Here is a 24932-nt window from a genome sequence, read left to right as displayed (position 1 = left end):
GTAAGGATGAACCATTGAACTTGGTCATAAGGTGTCATGTGCAGGAAAGTGTTATTACTGCTTTAAGATAAAAAAAAACTGTTCAGGTGGTTGATGGCCATATGAAGCTTCAGTTTGGGAAAAATGTCTTGTTGTAAGTCACAAACATCTTGTAACAGAAATGCAGATGTTTTCACTTTGTCTGTCTGTGCTACAAAAACACTTCAAAGCCTTTTCACTGCAAATCAGAGAAATCCTGGGATGTTATGGATATAATTTGGGAGTGTTCCCATTGCTAGGAACATACAGATTCCATATAGTTTTCATTTAAAGATCAGGTCAAATATTTTTATTCCTGTAAAACTCACATCATTGTTCACGATGGATGAAGCAGGCTGACATTATCTTCTAGAATGTCGCTAACCTTAACCCTGCAGAAAAATTGTTATGAACACTGGAAGAAAATCAGTTAATTTAACAAGCTTTATTTCTGATTAAAAGTAATACTCAGCCAGAATTATACCAGAACAATGTTGATGACTGAAAAAGTGTGTTGTTTTCTACAACTTTACAAATTTGTCCAAATATTAGTTGGGGTATATGCGTGACATTGTATATTTATTTTTCATTCAGATTTAACTAACAACTTTGGTTGAAGAAGCTGAGTACAATTGTCAAAAAAGAATCCACTTATGAGTCCAAGGCTTCCAGGATTGCAAAACAACATAGTCTTTAATATCTAAGCTGCTGAAATACCATAAAAGACATGAAGGATACTCAGATAAATATGACATATTTTCTGATTCTATATGCACCATTGTTTGTCTGCATAAAAAAATAATATGAAAAACAATAATAAGAAACTAATTTTTATTAAATGTTGATCTACTACATCTACTGAAGTAGATGTAGCTTACCTCCATGAAATTCAATGACTTATAAATGTCCTTTGGAACAAGTGGTGTTATTACTTGGCACTATGCAAAACAACTAGGGCGTAAAGGCATGTTGATGGTAAAGAGATAGATAGTACTGCAAGACTAACAAGCACCACAGTTCAATAAATAAATAAATCATTGCTTAAATAAATGTTTGTATATGACATACTTAAATTACTTCACTCTTTTGAATTTAAATGAATAATTAAAAGCATCTATAGTTTCTAATCCTCAAAATTAATTTTAGAATATAAGCATCTGCAACGAATTTTAAGTCATTTTGAAGGGCATTTTTATATTAAAACCAATTTCTAAAATATCTCTCTCCTCCATTGGAATGCATGTGTTTGTTGCATGTACTTTTATAAACACAAAAAATTATGTTTTGATATGAAATTCCATATGAGGCCAGCAGAGGGCGTCGTGGTCCGCAGTTCGGAAACCTCGCGATGTTTTGAGCCGAAACACTCGCTAGTAGGGATCTTGTCCAGTAGATAGCGATCAGGAGAGTAGGCATGCTGAAGCAGTTCATGCATGGAGGAACCTGTCTGTTGCTACTCTGCGTTTATTCAATGTTGAATTATGAACGATTGCGCCTTTAAATAATAACCTCCATAAAGGCAATTATTGGTAAGCATCACTGAATCCAGGGACAGAGAGAGAAAGGCACATAACAGAAAGCAACCGGCGGGTCTGGCTCTCTGTGTCGGTGTGTGTGGGAATGGCAGCTCCCCGACCGATTAAAGGCATCCTGAAAAACAAGAACAGCGGCAGAAACCTGAAATCCGTGTCCGACGAGGCGCCGGCGGAGGTGACCGAGCATGGCCCTGGACTCTCGGAGGATGACCACCAGTAAGTTTTCCTCTCAGCTGCCCTCAGGGTGGTACCCTGGTAGCTAAACACTTGTTAGCCGCGCTCTGACATTTGTTTGGCGGTTAACCAGCAGCCTCCAGTCCGAGTCTAAAAGCTTCTTGGGTCTTTTTTTTTTTTTACAGTATCAAATTACATATTTTCCCCTGATAAAAGTTTTGCGTTTCGTGTAAATGTGGTATTTAACTGACTTTAGAAAGGTTCATTTCTGGTTAGCTTAGTCGTTAGCTAAAGAGAAGTTAGTCACGTCACTTGATGTGATTGTAGCCGTTAATTAATGATTGATAACATTTCTATAACAACAAGACTCAGCAGTTTGACAGGCTTATTTATAGTATCTTGTGAATGTATTCTTATCTCTTAATTTTTTTTTTCATTTTGTCACATTACAGCCACAGATGTTAGTTTGTTTTATGACACAAAAGAAAGTAGTGAATAATTGTGAAGTGGAAGGGAAGTCATGCTTCCATAAATTGATACAATAAAACTCAAGTGATTTCAGACGTCGCCTAATCGGTGGTTCGGTTAAAAAAGTCAGAGGTGGGTATAGTAAAGAAAAATACTCAAGTAAGAGTAGCTCTACAGATTATTACTCAAGTAAGAGTAAAAAAGTATTTGGTAAAAAGTTTACTCAAGTACTTAGTAACCGATCAAATTATTAGTAACCAATTTAATATTTAAAAATTGCATAATCAGTTAGGACCAGACCAATTATAAAGTTAAGTGTAATTTTTGGTATTTTAAGGACAAACATAACAATGATTCATATAAGTAACAATCAAGCAAAAGAACATTTTTCAAAATCAGTTTCTTTCACTAAAAAACTTAGGAAAGTTTAACAAAAACTGCAGGTGTATGCCTTTATCTGGTGAATATTTGGTTTAAACATGTTTGTTCTTCATTCAGTGAAGTTACTCACAATAGGTAGAGAATCCAGAAATTTTACTCAAGAGTAGTGATGCGTCATAATAAAATTACTGAAGAAAAAGTAAAGGGTACAGCACAATAAAAATACTCTTAGATGTACATTTTGTCAAAAAAGTCACTCAAGTACGGTAAAAGTAACTGAGTTACTATAACTAGATACTATTCGACTCTGATAACAGTGACTGCCTGCTTAAACCTGCAGGCTGGGCCAGTGGGAACATTTAATAACATAAACAGAGAATCAGTTGTGCACTGAAAATAATTGGCCTTTATGGAGTGGCAACAAGAAAGCCATTGTGAACTAAGATGATCTGGTCAGATGAAACAAAATGTAACTTTTTAATCTAAATTCAAAGCAGTAAGTGTGATGGAAAACAACATCCCCATTTTGATGAATCATGGTGATGGCAGCATAATTCTTTGGAATGATTTTGCTCATCTGGAACAGGAAATGTATATGAGATAAAGATGTAGAAATTCTGGAAGAAAACTCACTTGGCAGCAGCAAAGCTTGAAACTGCGGAGGAGGTTTTATCTTTCAGGACAGGACAGCGACCCGAAGCATCCAGTCAGAGATATAATGGTTTACATTTATGTATTTTTCATGTGTTGGAATGACCCAGTCAAAGTCTTGTCCTAAACCCAACTGTAAATATGTTAATGCAACAAAAACAGAGAATTATTGCGATGAGGCAAATCTGAACTGTTAACATTTCCTTTAACTTTTGCACTTGGGTTGTAGGCTTGCTAAAAGATGAGTTTATTTGTTGTATCATGGTGTTTATTGTAGCTGGTGGAAAAAAGTCACTGTGCTCGTTAGTCCAACCCGATCTCTATTATGTTGTCCAGTATCTATTATTTTTAAATGCTTACTTTCACATCGATTACCAGAATGATCGCTCATATCATTCACACAGTAGTGCGAGATGGTTGGTAAATGTAATTCAGGATCGATCTAAATCACAAAATAATCATAGTATGGAGTATACGTCTGTCAGGTTGGGAAATCTTGTCTATAATTTCATTCAGATCTTTAAAAGCAGATCTGGTTTTGCCGAATCAGCTGTTCTATTGCCCAGTGGGCGCATTGCCGCGGGGTTCAGCTGATGAGTGTCGGAGCGGCTGCTTCTCTCGCCCTGCAGACGCTTATGCATCAGTATCTCTGCCAGAGACACTTTAACTGTTGCGGTGAGGTGCGATGCCATAAATCACTGAACTCGTAAAGATGTCTCTGTTCTTATCTTCTCCATCGCAGCCGTCTCTCATTCTCTCTTCACTCAGAAATCATGCAGAGTTCTCTGCTTCGTGGTTTTTTGTTTAAAGAAAATGAATTAATTTATTACCAAAATAGTTAGATATAACGAAGAAACGACTTGCGCACACAATTTTAACATCAGCATTTGCGTACAAAAGATGACGTGGATATTTTTAGTTTTTGCTGTCGCTTGGGAGTTACACTGACATTTCTGAGCACAAAGCAACAACAGCTATAGGTCCTCTATAAGTTTGAAGGTTATTGTCTCTTTGTTTCTTGTTACTCCATAGTTTGCACTTTTGAAACTCTGTTCCCTTGAGCACGTTGGGCACAAAGCAAAGCCCATCCTCCTCAGGTTGCCTTCTGAATAGGATCTGCAACATGCGGCGACATCCAAATTGGTGCAATCATGTTTTAATCAAGGGGCTTACAATATGTTAAAGTGTTTGGGTCTAAAAATAAATTCACTCGTATGAGAGCTGTTAAGGCCTAATACAAGCTGTTTAGTACAAGAGCTTCTGCACAGAGATGAACAAACACCACCCACCTGCCAAATGCTGCTAAATGTTTGATGCTAGTTGGATTTTCAGATGTTTGTGTATATTTTTAATCTCTTTAAAATGTGTTGAGCACAAAAAAAAAAATCAAACATGCAATTTTTAAATGGCTTGGACTATAGATGATGTTTTACGACAGTGGATAGTCATGTTAGGGTATCTGCTGTATTCTTTTTTTTATTTCACTGTCTGGTAATTAGGAGAATTAATCTGAGTTGCTGCATGAGAAATTAGGCCATAGAATGGTAACGGTTAGGATTTCCCCCCCCCCCCACCCTAGCAGTGAACCAAATGTTTTCAGTGTTGCTACAAAAATAGTCTCTTTTTGAACGGCAAGGAAGTGGAGGGAGAGGAGATTTGAAACGGATTCTGTGTGCAGCCAAGTGCCAAATCCTCTGAAGGGAATGAGGGTTGACCGTCGTGCTGCTGCTGTCAGCTTTAAGTTTAAAACATAAAAAGTTAAAAGACTGTTTATACAGAGGATGGATTGTCTGTTGTTCGACCACATTTGGGGTAACACAATATTTCCCTAGATTTATTTGTGCCATTGCTATATTAACATGCTTTTTTCATGATTTATCTTCATTATTGTTATTGGTTGAACTTCAGTGAAGCTGTTTGTAATTACTAAAAATAAGAAATGCATATCAATGCTAGAATAATATCTAGTTTAGCTAGACGGTATGACTGAAAAATGTATCGCGTTACAAGTATTTCATATGTTTCGATACAGATAATTATTGATTTTGTTTTAAATATTTGAAATACTAATGGCGTGACATTTCCTGTTTTATCCAGTTTTCATTCCACCTCGGTTTTCATTTTTAAGCAGTTACGAGGCACCTTGGCGAAACCTGAAAGTGCTACTGCGTACTTTACTCAACAGGATGTTGCTAGCTAGTAACTTGTAACTTGCTGGGTAACCACAAGTTACCTAGCTGGTTGTTAGTAGGTAACCAAAGAGTGAGTGAGTTAGTTGATCCCACCAATCTTGCTTAGCTGGCCGTGAAAGGTTGAGCTGCTAAAGCCTTTCCTCGGCCTACATCCCCCAGAATGCTGTGCAGTTCTGGATCGACGTTCAGTGAATATTTTCTATATTGAATATTGAATATTCTAGCAAATGTATTATCTATTGGTGTTGATCATGTGTCCATCGCGACATATGTTGTTATTGATTTTTTTGTCCAGCCCTAGTTTCTCATGAGTCTAAGGGACTAAACTCAAAAACCTATCATGGTTTTGTTGAAGAGCTGCATCAATCATTCTTTCAGACTCAGACTTTGTTGTTGTTTTGTTTTCTAAAGAGCAAGAGAGGGAAAACATGTGCTGTATATTCTTGCTATCAGAGAAATAACAATAAGTAAAAATTAAAATTTTCATTTAACCAGCAAATCACAGATCTGAGCCATTCAAGGGAAAACTAGCCAATAACAATTTTCCAGTCTGATATTTTTATGTGGTTGGTAACAATGCAAATTACAATAGAATACTTAGTGTGTGCTATCACAACTTGTTTTATTCAGACTACATCCAAAAGGCTTCGCTTTGTGTCTGCTGTTTCTTCAAGGCACAGTGTTCACTAACAGCTGTACAAAGTGCTTCCCCTTTCATCTGCATTAATTGTTCAGAACAGATCGCATCGCCCTCCTAAATCCTTCTGCGGTACCTGGAGAATGTCCTATTTTGCCTCTTCAAAAATGTAGCGTCCAGAGGGGATTTATTTGACCACCTGTCTGTTTATGTCGTAGATTTCCTGTCAGGATCTGGCGGCCTAAAATCTACTGCTGCGGTCCTGCAGATGCGCGAAGCTGCTACATAAAAAAAACAAACAGTTTTTTAGGTCGCTTCTAAAACAAACAGGCCACATAAGTTTTAAATAAAAATATGTTTAAAGAATGATTATTCTTTAAACATTCTTTAAACATGCTTAAATGAAACCTTTAAAGTTACAGATTAAATGTTTTTTCCCATTATTGATTTTAGAGCTGCAACTAATGATCATATTATTAATTGATTATTCATTCCCTTACAATGATGAATAATCAATTTAACCAGATAAAAAGTTGGCGCAATCAAAAACAAGATTTTTCATTTAACCACCTAAGCTTGTTTTATGCAATATTAGAAATGCATAAAAATATACAGATGAAGAAATCAATTCCTTTTTTGCTTAAGAAAATACAAATTGTATTGCTAAAAATGCAGTAACTTCGCATTCCTTTAGTGTATGCTTGATCATTTGTAGCAAAGGCTGTATCTTCAGCTATAAAATTCTTAACACATAACAATAATGACAGAAAAATTTAAGTGATGCTCACCGCTGTTGATTCATCCATTCATTTTCCACACTTCTTTATCTAAGTCAGAGTTTTGGGGATGGTTGGACTCCATCCCAGCTTTAAACATGAAACCCTGGACAGACAGAGTCCCTGTCCACCAAGGGACCAACGCAGAGACACTGGGAGGTTCACTGGGAGGAAGCTTGATAATGATTACAATAACAAAACCAAGTTATGCGCAGGGACGATAAGCCATTTCAGAAAGGAAAAGCCTGCATGGTCAAACTAATTAACCTTGTGTCTCTGTGATGAGAATACAAACAATCGCACCATTGTGACACCGTGATATGCGTCACTGTTGATATGATAAGTAGCCATGTGGTGTTTGTATTGAATGCTGGCAGCAGAGTTGTAGTTGGCGGTCATCGATCCAAAAGCTCTTGGACAGTAAAAGATTCTCTGCAATCCAGTATTCGACTGACATTTTTCCAGGATATGTGTTGTTGCTGAAAGAAATCAGAGTTATTAGAAAATGTCATATTGAACCAAAATAAGCACCTCATATTAAAACAAATGCAGTCGTTACTGTTAACTCGTTAACTAACAGTTATTCTGATTGTATTGGATTTGGGATTGGGTTTAGATGTACAAAGGTCAGAGATACACAGTCTGTAGCTATGAAGCTGCATTGTTGCTCTTAATATTTTCTGGCCAGAATAATAATAAACTTAGCAATATTTTCAAATACAAAGTTATACAAACTACTTTTTAAATCAACTATAAACATAGAATTCCAGAAGAAGAATGGGGAAAAAAAACATTAATTCTGTTTTTGTAAGACTTAAAATTTTCTTATTTGACAATCTTAAAATGTATGCAATTAATGTTAATTCCTTAACCTGTCTTCTAGTTTTTCACTTTCTATCTCAAGGGGTTTGTGAATGGGTCTTCGATCTAATACTTGCATTTTCCTGCAGTTGCAAACTACATGAGTTGTTATACGTTTGTAAAATCAGTGCCAAGGTTATTCTTGACACCTCTGTGTGTCGGGGCAAAGTGGGGCTTGTGTTCTGTGAATTACATGTCACCTTTTCTGTTATCTGCTCTTATTTAGTTAATGGTGACCTGTAGGCCTCACACTTAGTGATGCATATTTTATGGCTGCTTCCATGAAACTGGATCTCCCCTCTCTGAGTGATGGGCCGTTTGAGTGACTCTCAGTGAATCTGACTTTCCATCATCTGACCAAGAAAAGCACAGCTTACAGCTTACTTTGCAAAGGTTATTTGAGGTGGGCAACCCAGTTTCTGTTTTGATGAACAGCAAAGGAAATTGAAACGGAGATAAAAAAAAAAAAATGATGTGATTACTTGGATATGGAAGATAATTTTGATAACTGTTGAAACATAGACTTTTTTTGTTTTTACAAATAGTTTTTCATTGACCAGCACAAAAAGCTTTCTCTGTAGTCACCTGCAATTAAATGTAATACAATATTAAAAACATATTGTATCGTGAAACAGAGCTGCCAATATGTCAGAAAATTTAGCTTCCTTTTAAATATTTAAAGCAGACCAAGACATATTTCATATTTGATGAAATCTGTGTCAATTAACCAGAGTCTTGCAGTGAGATGGCAGGCTTGAATGTGAAATTGATGAGCTTTTCCCTCTGGCTCTTGCTGGCACCAATTTTCTCTTAGTTGGGTGCAGTATTTGGAGGCAGCGTATTTTCTACATCATGATGAGCGCTTTGCTCCGGCGCAGAGCAAGCGTCGGGTGCGGTGTTTTTGTGCGGGGCACCAGGCTCGACCTTTCCTCGCCGTACGTTGGCGATGCTACCTGATAGTGCAGCTCGGCTCTCAGAGATGACTCACTCTGTTTAATGAGTTTCCCTGAAGCGCTATGTCGCCAGCTGTTGACCACCCTGGAGAGGTAGACCTTATCACGTAAGAGAGTACGCTCTATATTTAGTGTCTACTAGTGTTAGGTGAGCAAAGTTGTTTTTTTTGTTGTTTTTTTTAATGTTACAATTGCCGGTGCTCCATCATTGTGTTTTAGTAATGATGGATATCTCTGAGTCATTTAAAGGAGCTGAAGCAGTTTAGCTGGAGTAGAGGTTTGTGGTTCATGTTGTGTAACCAGAAAACACTTTTTTCACATAAAAAAAATGTTGATAGCTTTTAGTGCGATTTCATGTGATGGACTACTACAAACTAGCATGACACGGTGATGTCTGTAATGTCTGTTTTCAAGATAATAAAAAAAAAAGGAAATCTGAAAAGTGGCATGCAATTTGCACTTCTGTTTTCAAATGCAGCTAAACACTAATAATGCTAAGGCATCAAGCCAACAATGTCAGTCAGATGAGTTTACTTTTGAATTTGCAACAACTTGTGAATAAATTCAGTACATGTTCTTAAAATGTTCACAAAAACAGCCCTGTTTTCCTTTGAGTAGCCTAATTAAGTATTGTTTGTCTAACCAGATGTTGAGTGGCTTTCTGTGTCTGCTAAGGCTGGATGTAATGACTCATTATATTCACATTCAAAATGTTTGGTACAAGCTGTCAGAATTTGATTTCTGAAAATATGAGATCTTTTTGATGAGGGAATCTGTGGAGTCAGTTGATGGGAAAAACATCTTTTCTGAGCTTGAAGTTCTTCCTTGATCAGCTGTCTGACAGTGTTTCAACTTTATTTACTGTGAATGGATCCGTTCTGACTATAAGTGGCGGCTCATTCAAGGCTTGCAGGCAGCAGGCGGTGGATTTAGCATCCTTCTCTCCCCCTCTGCTTTCCTGTTTCCTGTGATGCTCTCAACCTTTTCCATGAACCTTTTCAAGGAGTGTGTGCTGTAGCTTAGCTTGAATAAGAGGGAAGAGATGTTTTCCAAAGCCTTACAAACAATGTATAATTACTTGCGTGGGAAATTAAACTGAAGTGTACAAAAGGTAAAATGTCCAACTATAGATACCAAGGTTAAAAAGAAAAAAAATACTTTTTGATATAAAGTATAAAGTATTAGAAAGAGACAATTTAACTGGATTATGTCCTTTAGAGTTTCGCAGTTGATAGGAACCCCCACCCCCTAAAAAAACCCAAAACAATAAGTATCTCACCCCATAATCATTCAGTTATTTTTGTACCAGAGACATATCTGGGTTTTTGTCTGTGTGTTCCTAAATTTATGCAGTTTTATTCCAAACTGGGCCACGTTCTGCTCTAGATTATATCTGGACTCTGTCGCCCCTGAGGTTTCTGTGCAGTGGAGTGACGGTCGGTGTGTAGCCGTCCTCACACAGTGGGTGTCTGTCTGTGTTGGGTCTTCTTTTCTTATTTGTGCTTTCTTTGATCTCTTTGCAGAAAAAAATCTGCCAAATGGGATGAGATGAACATCCTGGCGACATATCATCCTCCTGACAAGGACTACGGCCTGATGAAGATAGATGAACCCAGCACACCTTATAACAGGTTAAAAGCTTAATCTAATTAAGCTATAATTAAAAGCTTAATTATAGGTATCCAACCTATTGATTGAATAGTTTTAAAACATCAGTCACTGTTTTTTTGTTAATAACTAATTTAACATTCAGGACATGTTTTATTTTTTTGATTATCAGCTTTTCTTAATATTATAGAATATGTAGAAGTCAGTATAAATATTTAGAAGTAAATGCTCTAAATTACAATGTATCTGGGATGTGTAAATTTACACTACACTATTTACAGTACACTGGCACTTTGTTCTCAAAATTATGAACATAGAACTTCTTAATTTCAAAGTCAAAGAAACTTTAGCTCTGTTCTTGTCCCTACTGATCATTCTTTGATGTATCTGCAACTTCACTGGAGTCCACTTGTGGTTAAATCAGTTGATTGGAGACTATTTGTAAAGGGAAATCCCTGTCAGCCACTCCAAACTGCATAAAAATGTGTAGCGTGTGCAGAGTTTTTTTTATTGAATTATTTTCAGAAGTTCTTCACTTTAAGGAAGAAAATACTTGAATTCATTCCGGAATTTTTAGCATAACAAAATGCAGAAGAAATGAAGAGCTGTGGATGCTTTCTAGATCCTCTGTGGCTGCAGAGAGAACTGCACCGCTAAAAGCAATGGATTAAACTGAGATGTTTTATGCAGAATTTAACATATTAAGATTATTGTAATAAATTAAGTTTAATTGTAACTAGACTAATGGCTTTTTTAAGTAAGACTCAAATTGTGGTTGCACTTTAAGAATCCAGTTTAGTAAAATTAGGTCATGATAAATTAAAGAGGGTTATAACTTAATTTAACTGGTATTTGGTTTTTGAATAAATAAAATATATTTACTTCTTTTGCTCTAGGATTATTTTTTTCTGGAAAATTAGATCTATAAATAACCTGAGATCATTTTTTTTCTTTTTTTTAAAATCTTTTTAGCTTGTTTCTATCCTTCCTCCATCCTTCCTGTTAATGTTTCTGGTTGTTTTTCTCTCCTGCTGCCCTTCTGATTTCAGGATGGTTGGGGACGACGATGATGAGGGGGCTCTCAGTGACTCAGAAGGCCAGAGCGGTGGGCTCGCGCCTGATGACCTGGCCTCAAAGTAAGGATGGAAACATGAATGCATGGAGACAGAGTAAAATCAAAGGGAACACAATCTGCTGGACTCTACCAGCAGATTTCTATTTTCAAAATATTTACAGCTTTAACAGCAATCGATGTGAGACCAGGGATTTTGTCATTTTATAAAGTTTTTTTAGAGCTTAGTTTAATTTAAACAAATGACACTAGGTAGTAACCCTCAAAACACATTGATGTTAAAGTTTGATCAGGGTGAAAAACATAAACAATGGAGTGTAATAAATCTGTCTAAATAAACAGTCATTGGCCACACAAAAATAATTGCACTGTGGGAATATGTTTCTACTACTAAAGGACACGACAAAGACAAATCGTATTGCTCAGAGACATAAAAAGCTAAATTCTCCTTGGCCTAGTCTCTACATGTTGAACAGAACAGGCAGATTGGGCCTAAAAACTCTTCATCTTGCTGTAGCAAAACCCAGACAGGGAAAACTTAAACATTTAAGAACAAAACTGCCTGTCGAGTGTTTGTAGCTTGCTGACAGCTGGTTTGGTTTTGCTGTGTGTGCCAGTGGTAGGTGTCAGTCTTATTCTCATGTATACAATAGAAACAAATCCCACAGCTTATTGTGAATAATTGATGTCTGTGTCCAAGTCATGGACAATCCTCTACTTAAATTAAACGAGATCTAACAACAAGGGGTTTAAGAAAGCTGTAATACTGGACATTTATTAAAGTTTTAAGTTAGAAATGAGGTCCTTTAACCAACGTCATGTTACACTACTGTTAAACAACTGTCTCACTGGCAGATGCTGCAAAGCAAGCAGACATGTAGCTTCACAAATAATGCAGACAGTTGTTCAGCTGTGAAGCCCCAGTGGTACAAAGTAACTTGGAGTCAGCAGCAACTTGCCAAGCAGCCGCAGTGACAACCCAGGAAACAAAAACTGGCAATGAACCAAAGAGGAGAATCAGCAGCAGCAGTAGCAGCAGGCAAGATGGGCCAGACTCTGTGCCAGACTGATCACGCTTAGATACTGGAGCATTTGTACAATGAAAAAAAATAGGAATATTTAGATTTTATGACCACTTGTCTGAATTAGTTCACTGTTTTATTGTCTTTTAACCCTCCTGCGGTTTAAAGAGACGGGGTTGATTGGAAACCATAAACTTTGTACCTTGTGCGCGGTCCAGCAGGGTCACATTGACCCTGCGTGCACTTTTACAAGGTTTTTATTTTGTGGTTTTGGGAGCTGAAGGTCTGATGGGACAATCCCATACCGCACCTGGATTGTGTTATATGATCAACTATTTGTTTATGTTGCTAACACTATCCCATTAGATAGGGAAGGCTAAGTCTCTAGCTTACAGCAGCGGGACTCTCCCAATGTTGTGAGGGTTCTCTCCATCAGGGGTTTAGCAACCTCCTCTGTTTAGATGGATCCCCATGAAGGATATTTGTGCTGCAGGCAGCTGGTCTTCGCCACACACATTTGTACAGTTTTATTGTTCGAATGTGACGGCTCCTTGTTTGGCTTTAGACTCATTCTGCTGAGTCTAAATGGATTTATGCAAAATTAATAGTTGTCCTGCTGACAGATTAATCTTCCTCTAGAGCTCTGCAGCTCCTCCAGAGTTACCAAGGTCCTCTCTGTGTTTACTTTAATTGAGCTATGAGTTTAGATGGGTTGTCATGTTTTGGTAGTTTTGCCACTTTAGAGAAGAGTATTACATAAATGAACTCTATTAAGTGACTTCGGGAGCCAGTTGTTTCCACTGGGCTTTATTTGAGATTGTCAGAGCAAATACATGCCACACCTTTGAAGTTTTTATAATATCAATGCAAAACCACATATGTTCTTTCCTCTGGTCTATCACAAATAATCCAGAAAAAAACACATTGCAGATTGTGGCTGTAAAATGACTGTTAGATGTGAAAACATCTTGTACAATCTTAAGATTTTTAAGATGTGTAATTACTGTCTCACGTATGAAACAGTGAAATGTTTCATATGTTCCGATGTGTGAAACGTGAAAATATTTTTAGTTTTGGCTCTCAATGAAATTCCATACAAGTGCAGATCAGTCAATAAGCAGGGTGTTTCCCAAAATTCCTGCGTTCCAAGGAAGTTATGTTGAGCTTGTAAGGAGGCTGTAAACTCGACGAAAACAGTCCTGAACACTCTTTCCTGCTGGAAACACGTCGATGCTGTAAGCCATTTATGTGTTAAAACAGTCCATATGTTCTAATTTAAAACTTTTTTTCCCTTTTTGCTGCCACGCTCAAAAAGCTCTTTTTTTTTTTTTTACAACCTAAAAAAGAACAGCTGTTTTACCAATTCAACAACTGTGATGTGCTTCGTACAGCAAATGTGAATAAATGGATGGATTACATCTTTTATTTCTGTGTCATTTTAGGTCCTAATGGTCCATTTAGGTTAAGAAATATTTATCTGCCACTCTAAGCTGTCAGCAGAATGTTAATGGGAGCCTGAGGAGTGTTTTTCGCTCTGGGCCGTCATCCTTACATAAGTGCATTAAAGCTGGGATTGGATGAGGCAGTTTGGATGCTACAGAGAGCTCAGTGATTAGCTTCAGGCTTGCAAGTCAATTAGCTGCGGTTGTTTACTTTTGTAATGAATGCCCTGTTTTGTTTTACACTAAACCCATCAGACAGTACCGACAGCTGCTGCTCTTTTACCTTCATCATCCTCCCATCATTCATGCTTTTAAATCACAGATTCTCTCTCCTCCTTTTCTGTCTGTCTTAGCTGTTCTATCCCATCCAATTTGGCCCATCAGACACAATTATTGGAGCACTTTGAAGCTATAGTGAAATGTAAACTCTTGACCGGGAGTGACTCGTGCCAGCTGGTTGGAGAGCAGTAGCACAGTGCAGGGGAGTTTCCCTCAGGCGCTTCCACATATTCACCATAAGCCATTATTCATTTTGTCTAACCCTGTTGAAATTTTCAGCGGGGCTGAGAGGAGAGAATAGTAAATTGTTGTTTTTTTTTTGTTTTTTTTATCTCGTGAGTCATTAATGCTGTTCACTCTGCCTTTTATTCCATCATCTAATGTACATTTGCTAACGTCTTCCTCTAACATCTATTTCTATAGTGAGATGTAGTAAGAGTTTAGATCTCTTTGCATTGTTGTTGAAGGCTGGTGTGCCCAGTTATTGTCGACGTGCTTCCCTGAGATATTTAAGACGGCTTCACTTTGTTCTTCAGGCTGGAGGCAGCTGAGGGGGCGGAGCCACGCTTCATGAAGGAAACGGAAGAGAGCAGCGAGGAGGAAGAAGACGAGCTGACTCCACAAGTGCAAGGTGATGCTTTGTATTTTTTTTCAATCGTGACAGTCAATATTGTCATAATGGTGATATAGTAAACAGTGCCTTACAGAACTATTTCTATATTTCTACCTCATGAATTTTTTCACAATACAACCACATAATTATACTAAGATTAGATTACATTCACAACATTCACTTGGCAGCACTGATGGTGTCTGTCTTCAAGAGTTCTCCCTGTGTATTTGTGTGTTGTCTCTTGGTACTCCAAAAGTATGACTTGTTGGGTTAATTGGTTTCTCTAAATTGCCTTTAGGGGTTTGTGCGCATGGGTGTGCATGTGAATGGTTGTCCATTCACATACACACGGACAAGATGCCTGGACAAGGCATCTTGTCCAGGTTGTACCTGTCAAAGATAAGCACCAGTCATAATTTTCTTTATATATATATAAAGTTCAAAAAAGTGTAACTGGCACCCCTGAAAAACTTTGTCAACATTTTGCTAGCAAGTCCTTTGTACTTGTATATTATGTGAAAAAATAAGCTTTGCATTTTCAATGTCATTTAAAACTATATTTTTGATGAAGTCTTATGATAAAATGAACTATTGAAGTTTCTAGAGTCATAATAGATGGTGATGGGTTTGCAGGAAAATAGCCTATAGAGTGTTACAGCAGAGCTTTCTGAAGAAAGCTCTGACCGAAGGCACTCTTAAGAGTTTCCCGAAGGGGAATGTCTGGGGTTTTTAGTTTCGGCTTTATTTTATAAAGCATCCTTCTTTGTACAATCATCTGTAGTGTCTCCAGAGCAGAACAGAGCTCGCCTTTTTGTCAGCATGCTAAGCTTTTTTAAGTCGCCGAGTCTGATTCTGCCTGTTACAACCCCACCCTAAAATCCCTAAAGTAAATTGTGGCACTGGGCTTTAACATAAAACAAAAAATAATCCGAACAGTTGATGAGTAACAAAAATATAATTTATTTTACAAGTCTGCTAAAACAAGTACAGGAGAAAAAAAAACACAGGAGAGCTTTAAACTTCAGGGTCTCCAAGGCCAAAATAATAAACAAAACACCCCCTACAACTATAAAATAAAACAACCACTTTCTAAAGAGAACTAAAAGAAAATACAAAACCTAAACTCCCTTACCAACACAAAAACAGGAGAAAACAGGTTACAACAAAAATGGCAGAGAACCCCTACCAGCTTCCACCTTCTTGGATAATTTACAGAGTTGCTCACAGCAAACTTAAGTCGGTTCACACACACAGCTCTCAAGCAGAGTCACAGCTCATGGCCCAGGTCAAACAAAAGAAGAGAGATCTGCCATCTCCAGCTTGCTGCTTATATATGGCGGCTGACGAGCCCCAACACACTTCACCTGCAGCAATCAGGCAGAGCTGAAACAAAAAACACAGAGCTCTCTCAAAAAAGAGAGCCCCTAGAGGTCAGTGACCGTAACACTGCCAACCCAACATCTAAAGACTTCTCCATAATTTTCTTTGCAAATGAGCTTAATTTCGGCTAGACTGGATGGAAAGCATTTGTAAAGATGAGTAATTTTCTCATCTTATCCTGAATTTAGGTCAGGACTTTGGCTGTTTGCTTAAGGTCATTGCCCTGTTCCACAGCATGATGCCACCTCCACCATGTTTCACCATGGGGTCTGAAGTATTCAAAGTGCAGTGTTGATTTTCTTTCAGGAATCGCATTTTGCACACTTAACTTTTAGTGTGATTTCACCAGAGCACCTTCTTCTACATGCTTGTTGTATCCACTATATGGCCTGTGGTGAACTGGAAATAGGATGGTTGTATGTTGGACAGGAAATGCTCAAAGTTTCGGATAATGTTTTCAGACCTAATGCTTCTTTAAGCTTCTCTACTTCATCCCTTACCTGTCAGGTCAGCTCCTTGCTCTTCATGATACTGTTTGTTCGCTAATATTTTGTAGCAAACCCCCAAGGCCTTCACAGAGCAACTGGATTCAAACTGAGATTAAATGACGCACAGGTGGATGTTTACAGGCAGTTTGTTTCACTGGATTCATTTATGGGTATCAAGAGTTTAGGAATACTTTTCTACGATATTGCTGGTAGATTCTGGATCAGTATCAGTAGTTGCAGGTTTCATTTTCCATCTTATCAAGGGCACCCTACTGTTCACCTTTCTATTTATAGACGTGGTCTTAATATAAAGCGCCCTCTGCAGCTGTGAGGGTGACTCAGTGCTGCTCCACAGTGGATTGTCGGCACAGAAGGTCTCCATCAAAAGTCTTCAAGTGGTCTTTGTGATCCTTTTGACCATTTTTTTCTGCTCTCCAGACAAAGACGCATGCATTATCCATCCACAGCGTGTCAGCAGGATTTTAGCCAGTCCGTGACCTCGCCCGTCTGCGCGCTCTGAGGTTCATAATTGAACCGAATGTGGAGGTGGAGCAGGACACACACTGTACTTCCACTCAAATAATCCACTCAGACCGATCGCCGGGGTTTCAGATTTATATCCGGAAGGTTGAAAAAAATAAATACATTCTGGGAAATCTGCAAATCAAGTCGATATCACTCAGCATCACAGCTGCAGGTTCAGTAAACGCTGATCCATGTGCCGATTAATGCCACCTGCTGGAAAAAAAATGAAAGTGTCGACTGCTCACGGAAATACTGGATGGTTTCTTCACCCAGTGTGACAGCGTTTATTTTTTCTGATATATTTAAATGTCTTTTATGAAAGTATTTCTTTTTGTTATATTTTTTTTAGATGTTTGTTACCAAAACATGCCAGCTGAGCAGCTTTAATCACCTTCATCAGGTTCCACACACAACCAGGAAGACAGACTGCAACATGTGACCCGGCAGCAGAGGCCGGGTCAGGTGAACAATGTCAGCATGCTCTCTGATACCGAGTGGAGGCTGATCTGTGTCGCTCTTCAAAGAGGAAATATGCTGCGACTAAAACTAATCTGAGGATTTTCTTGATCACTGTGGGGTTTAATGTTGATGGATGAAGGTTTTGCTGTGGTTAAGCGCATTAGAAATAAAACGTCACAGTGGCCTCTTTTGACTGTTGAGTCTTGCTTTCTTGCTGGTGTTAAATGTACAAAGTTCAGAATCACATTATGTTTTTCAGACCAAATAAGAACAATTGCTTGTAGAGATGACTAAACCGCAAAAGCGGATCAGTTTTCCCATCCGTCCATCATCTTTTCTCATTTATCCTTAAAGAGAAGTAGAGGCGGGGCTGGTGCCGATCCCCAACGGCTGAAAGGCGGGGCACGGCAGGGACAGGTTGACGGTCCATTCAGGGAAACGGAGACACACAGCACAGACAACAACACACACACTCAGACCTGATGGCCACTTAGAGAAACCAGTTCACCCAGCAGTCATGTTTCTGGACTGTTGAAGCTGTGATGATACTAATTACGATTAGCATTCATTCCCCCCCCCCATATCGTCCTTTCTTCCTTTATAAATTCCCTTCCATTTTCTATGAGCGTTATCATCTTGGCAACTAAAAATATACCGGTAGTGTGCAACAGATGTAGTTAATATGTTATTGGCATTTAAGATGGGCAATGCAGACTTAAAATCTTCTTTTGATAATTAGTTTTTTCGACGATAATGCTGCAAGACAGCGCTGCTAACCTGCAGTGTCAGTAAAGTTGTAATTTAAATTTGGTATGTAAACAACATCAAAAGTTTTTCACATCTCACAGAGTTCTGCTATATCTGTTGTTTGAAAACTGAACAGATTAAAGCACAGCTGAAAACCTGACCGTGCAGCTGATCTGACAGAGTGTGTATGGTGCAATTGTATCCCCAACAGAGGAGGAGAATACGTCAGCATGACAACTAAATCTGGTTGAAATCTAATGTAAAAAAACAAGTTTAAATGGAAAAATGGGCATGCATGTTTCCCCAGCAGCGATGGGGACGCTGGTGTAATCTGATTACAATATGGATGGAGCTTTACCCAAATGAATCTCAGGTTGTTGAGTTCATGCATAATTACACGCAAGTCAGCATAATCAGTGTTTTCTGTTGGTTTTGAAGTAATTTCGTTTTTTGTTTCTCCTTTCAGCCAAAAAGAAGCATTTTCAGATGATGAGGAAGATGCACTATGATGAGGGCATGAACATAAGGCTGGCTCGCGAGCTCATTGCTAAAGAGCTGGAAGATGATGACGACGATGAAGAGATGAGGGATGACACAGAGGATCCAAGAGACAACTCAGAGGAGACAGAGGAGATCAGTGTAGACCCGCCACAAGAAGGTAAGGCGAAGGGAGACGCTGTACCTTCACACATCAGAGCTTGTAGAAAGGGAGCACGGGAAGCCACATGAGGAATGAGTAAACATGTTGGTTAAAATGATCAGACATAATGGTTTTGCTCATCATCATTAGTGTAAATTTCATTACGCTCCATTTCTGCTTCCCCATGGATTATATTCCCAGACACTAGAGCATCAGAGCGATAACTCATCGTCATGGTAACTAAAGCGTGCTGTGATCGCTCAGTGTGTATAAAAATACACATGGCCTCTAGAGTTGAGCGATTTGACTTAAAAACATCAGATTTTTTTATGCCAGATCCGATTTTAATCGATTCGTTTTTTTTTTTTGCTTTCATTTCTAAAAACAAAAATACAGATGATAGAAAATATTTTCAAAAAGTGGCTTTTATTTCAACGATCACTTCCATGACTTGTACAACAGAGTATTAGGGACAGACTACAAGAATTGTTCTTTAATTATGAGAATACATCCATGATATTAGCAGAATAAAGATGCATTTTTACCAAAACAATTTCATAAAATTATGAGAAAAGTCTTTTTAATGAGATAAAAGCTTTGATTATATCTTGAAGCAATCAAGATGTAATGTGACCAGCTCAATCTGTGTGGTTCGTTCTTCGAAATAGACTCGTTGTTTGCTCAATCGCTTCAAAGTACTCCTACTGATAATAATTTGTTGCCGATACCAAAGTACAACTTCGCAAGATGCTCAACATTCCTCATTAAAATTTTTTGTTATTTTCGTGTTGGAGTACTCATAAAATTAATACTACATTCTCCTAATACAGGGGTGGCGAACCGCTTGCTGCGGCTCTTTGACGGATCCTGTGTGGCTCTTTGATTCTGAAATTTCCCACACCCCTTGAAGGCAGAAGCAGCGTAAAGTTCAGCTCAGGTTGTGAAATTAATTCTATTAAGATAGCGCTACAAGTCTACAGTAGTTGTTGGTGTAGGACAGTCTTTCTCAAACTGTGGCCCCCTGTCCACTGGTGGTCCATGGGCACCCCCTAGTATTGCATGCCGTGAGGATAGCTCAAAGTCCAACGCACACAGTTAGTTTACCAAAGGATTTCTTTTTAAAAAATAATAATGGGTAAATGGCTTCAAACCAGGTCACTCAAAAGAAAAGCTGAAGGTACCTGTGGGAAATTTCTCAGGGTGAGTTGCAGAAGTTTTGTTTTTGAACACTATTGCAATAAATAGCATGCCACCTGCACGCAGATATAGGTCTGTGGCCGTGCTGAGTCTGATATGACATTGTCGAGGCGATGAGCAGAGCTGCGCCCCTCGCTGACTAACTGCATCTTAATACCTAAAATAAAGTTTTTTATGTTGGGCTGACAGAAATTGTTCGTTTTTGCCAAAGCAACTCAAGTCTATTTTTCTTTTATTATGCTTCTCAATTACAAATAGTCCTAAAATGTTATTAATGCACACAACACTTGTTGTAAAGAACTTTTTTGATGTCTATGTGTTTTCTATCATTGGAAAGCTTAGAATCTACACTCACAGGATCTGTAAATAACGCAAAACGTCCCGAGCAGCAGTAGTTCATAATTGTATCATTGTCATTCACGTTTACAAAACAGCGCTACCCTTCACATGAATTAAGGATGAATTAAGACAATGGGTTAAGAGACTAATATTTTCATTTCAGGTTGTACATATTAAGATGTGTTATTGCGGGGCCAATTTCAAATTAGGTGGTCCGTGAGTGTTTGTAAAATGGGTAAGTGGTCCTCGGCCTAAAAAAGTTTGAGAAACACTGGTCTAGGAGAAGAGATTTTAGGTGGAACCTGAATCGTTTATGAATATATTCTGTTTCCATGATAACAGTTTTCCTCAACAGGTCTCTATATTTCTAGAGGCTGCATTATTTCACGTTGGTGCACTTTGCGCCGCACCCGAGCTCAGAGGATTGTGGCGCAGAGGTGGGAGTGAAGCAGAACAAGCTGCTGCCGCTGCTGCACAAATAAGAGAACATGATGTCAGAGTTTGTACATCAGGTTCTGGTGCTGCCAAGGGGAAAAGTAAACAGGCTCTGATCACATGAATGCAATCAATGCTGTGTGCAACGTGGTGACGTGAAGGATGGCAGGGTCACTTCCACAGAGCTCAAAAGTTTTCTTTATGTCTTTGAATGAGATTTTACTATGCTTAAACAAGTCTTATCATTGTGAAAGAGTTGCTTCAAGTAGCTGTAACAGAGTACAAACCAAACCCAGAGATACTTGTAAAAAATAAACAACGTTAGGTGGCCCACATTAGCTTAAGGGACTAAGGACAAAACTTTCAGCAGGCAATGCAGTATAAAGCTAATCTTGAAATGCTGTGTGGCTCTTTAATTTGGCTCTTAATGCTGAACTGGTTCGCCACCCTGTCTTAATATTTCGATATTATTCTGGTGATATTAAGGGTTTATCCTCATTTTAATTAGACTTTGCTCTTAAAGTATTCTAATTTTATTCTCATATGTAAAAACAAAAAATTATAGCCATATTTTGCAGAATAGGTATATAAAAAAAAAGCTTGTCAAACAAGATATCGGCATTGGGAGTGATGACATCAGTCTGAACTATGAAAACCAAGGAGTGCAATGGGGGCGGGGGGGAGGTTTTACTAGAGAATATTTAAATGTTCGTCTATACCAAGCATCTACCTTTGTTTATTCCTGTGTGTCTGTCCTCCAGCTGACTCCATAGAGTCGTAGATGACTTCTCCCATCGGCAGCGCCATGGCAGATCAGGATCCAGCGAGATCCGCCCATCGGATCTGTGACTGAAAGCAGAGACGTTAAGGCAAACACCGCTTCACCACCTGTCCAACATCCCCCAGCAGCCAATAAGATTACCGGTCACCTCTTTGTCTCCACTATTCTCATAAAACTGTGCAATATAACCTCTATTCTTAATTTTAAAAATGGTTTTCAGCTTCAGGAATATGTCCGAAACACACACACACACACACACACACACACACACACACACACACACACACACACACACACGCACGAAGGCTGTTGTTTGTCCCTCTCCTGTTGCCAAGAATGCCCTCCTCTCACCTGTCCTGGACCGATGTCGCACTGAAGAATCTATGACTCAGACACTGAAAGGAGGATCAAAGTCTTTTTAGAAATAAGAAGAAAAAAAATTGCAAGAAAAACCTCACAACGTTGAGCTTATTATGGCTGAAACAGCTTGTTGGTTGTGGAAGAAGCCAGGGGGAAACCCCACGGCCTCTCTGAAGGGTTTTATGTCACATGATGGAGTTTCCAGTGGCTGCAACTCAGATTTCTTTCCCGTTTTCTTTTTTTGATCAATCACACCGCTGCATTTTATGTCTCTAGGAATAGTTAAGCTGCTAATATAACAAGGCTTCTCCACATACAATATTGACATGACATGATTACCGGGGTTTGGGGAATATTAGTCCAAATTGTGTTATTAAAATAGGAGGTATTTTTCAAGGAAGAACATTTGACTCATTCTTGATTGTCCCACTTGGATGCTCATTTTCAGTTTCTCATTTCCAGTTTACAAGCATTTCTAAGTGTCACCAGACATCTTGAGGTACATTTTTCATTCACTGGAATCCTTTTTTATCCCTTCAAGGTAAGTTTGTTCAAGAATAAGACAGGACAAGCTGCTCGGTCGTCCATGTTTTTCTTTCTCTGTGTAAAATCTACAGTATTTTTGATTGTAAAGTTGGCGAGAAGAGACTGTATGGAAGTGCTGCTGCTGAACTTTGGTATGTGCTACTGATAGACCTGACGAATAGGTATTAGATGAACAGTCTGAGCTGTGCCAAGTTATTTGAAGGAAAGTCAGAACATTGTTGCTTAATGTTTTTTTTTTTTTTTTTTTTTCTTCACTTGGCTTAATCCACGGTTTCAGTTTAAGGCTATAATGTTTGATCTGCTTGCATGACTCAGCTCAGGATCATCATAGGGGCAGGGGGAAATATTTGTAATGCTACTGACTGAGGTCGGAGGACGTTGGAGACAGATTAAACCACTACAGCTCATTGGAGGTGCGTTGAGGACTTGAGTTCTCTTTCAAGGTTCAGCCATGTGTCACTGCGTAGTCTTAAAAGGAAAAAGAAAGCCAGTCACTCTCGTGTCGACTGTAGGACTTGGCTGCATACGCTGGGAACTCAGTTAAGTATGGAGTAGAAAAAGCATGCAGGGAATCATGAGCATGTCTTATGTTATCTCTTTATTTTCCCCGTTGCCCTTTAACGCCCCACTGTGACCGGACACGTAGAGCTTTATGTTGCGGAAATACTGCAGGTCACAGCAGTTGGTATGACTCCTGCCAAAGTCTCTGTGCATTTTTTTCCCCATGTTTAGAAGCAAACCAACAAATATAGAGTTTGGCAAATGGAATGAGTACCTGAGCAAAAAATAAAAAACAGATTCTTGACAATGCAGCTGTTTTAATTTGTAAACTTGTGAAAAAAGTGTGACTCTAGAGAAGCAGAGATTATTCTTTTTCTCATTTTAGACAAAACACAATGGACATGGATCATCCTGTAGGCGGTTGTGACCTGACAAATGTGCCTCTAATGACTTAATATACTTGTGTGTTTAGTGAACAAGCTCCGTGATACTTTTTGCCTCTTTTTTTTCTGTTTTTGTTTTGCATTACACCTGCCCTGTTGTGTTTTCTAAGGTGGGTAGATGTTTATGCAGTCCTCTGATCTAGAGATGCGCAGATCGGATATTTTCTGGCAAGTTTCCAGTTGTTTTTTTTTGTTTGTTTGTTTTTTTTTTAGATCTGACTTGCTGATTCTGATTATTTTTCCCAGGGATTATATTGAAAATTATGGAAAAACTGTTCTGCAAGTTGTTTGACAAAGTTTTTGATAATTAAAAAAATTACAAGACTATTCCCATTTACATTTGCTATACGTCAAAGCAAATGTCTCAAACCTTTATCTGATTTTTTTTATAAATCAGACGCTTCAAAGTACTTGATATTAGTAGATGCATTTATGGACCTAAAATGGTGGGACTTAGTTATGGTGCATTTAATAATTTGAAAATTTAAAAAAAGAAAACAAAATTGATTAATTGGTTATTGGTGTTTCTCTGCTTAAGACCGTCATATGTCTCAAAAATGTTTTCTTATAATTTCCTGTCTGCATGTTCTTACTCATCAAGTTGTGCATATTGTTTTGTTTTTTCCCCGTCATTAAACAAACATTGTTAGAAGCCCGTGTGATGTTCATTTGCTTTGAATGAAATAAATGCCCGTTTTGATTTGGTGATAAATTGCAGATGAGCAATCAATCTATTCTGACACTGATAAAAACGTGTTGCTTTTATTATTTTATAAATGAATTAAATAGTCAATTTTTGTGAAGTTCTGGTCTATTTAAATAGAAGTGTAAATATATAGGAGTCCTCAATTTTGAGTGTGAAAAGTGATAAATCAATTGCCAAATTATTTTAGGAAGTTCTTTTGTTTTATCACTTGGTTTTATTGCTCTCTAAATTGCTGTCAACCACCAGATAGCGCTGTTACACAATCTTTCGTTCCCATAGGCTTTCTAGTAATGGCATAAAGCGTGAGACATCAAATCAAAGCGGGGAAACCTCTTATCTAACGCAACGTGTCATTGAATTACAATAGAAATGTTCAAAAGTATTTAAGATTGCTTTCATTGTTTGTCAGTGCGCAGATGCACAATGCAGGGGGGAAGCTTAAAGTATTCTGAAAACGGATCCTGAGTATTTTTTAAGGATCAGGAAGCTCCTGTCAACTGACGCAAAGATTGTGTATTCAAGGGTAGACCTGTCACTCAGTTGAATTCTTTAATGCTGGCCCTTAGCACACAGTAAAACATTTGTTGCAGACTTTCTGATACCTATGTAGACATACATACATACAATATATACATGTAGATCTATCTCTCTCCTGCTGTGTGTGTATGGTGCAATTGTATCATCTACTGTACAACTGAATAGA

The 24932-nt window shown here is 38.3% G+C and overlaps 1 protein-coding gene across 2 annotated transcripts; it reads left to right on the top strand.

Annotated features, from left to right (window-relative positions):
* The first annotated feature begins 1359 nt into the window (after positions 1–1359).
* ppp1r2 (protein phosphatase 1, regulatory (inhibitor) subunit 2) lies at positions 1360–24175 on the top strand. 2 transcript variants are annotated; one of them, XR_533519.2, is made up of 7 exons: positions 1360–1769; positions 10170–10277; positions 11304–11390; positions 14606–14700; positions 18748–18939; positions 19752–19858; positions 21654–24175. XR_533519.2 is itself a non-coding variant. In XM_008406835.2 (6 exons), the coding sequence occupies exons 1-6, from the start codon at positions 1639–1641 to the stop codon at positions 21671–21673; spliced, it is 633 nt and encodes a 210-aa protein (XP_008405057.1). In that variant the 5' UTR covers positions 1360–1638; the 3' UTR covers positions 21674–24175. The 2 variants fall into 2 exon arrangements, 1 of the variants encoding a protein (XP_008405057.1); XM_008406835.2 differs by lacking the exon at positions 19752–19858.
* Positions 24176–24932: the final 757 nt, after the last annotated feature.

This window comes from Poecilia reticulata, linkage group LG4 (assembly GCF_000633615.1).
Source record: "Poecilia reticulata strain Guanapo linkage group LG4, Guppy_female_1.0+MT, whole genome shotgun sequence".
NCBI classification, from domain to species: domain Eukaryota; kingdom Metazoa; phylum Chordata; class Actinopteri; order Cyprinodontiformes; family Poeciliidae; genus Poecilia; species Poecilia reticulata.
The sequence above is the reverse complement of the archived record's forward strand: the minus strand, read 5'-3'. Positions and strand labels throughout refer to the sequence as shown.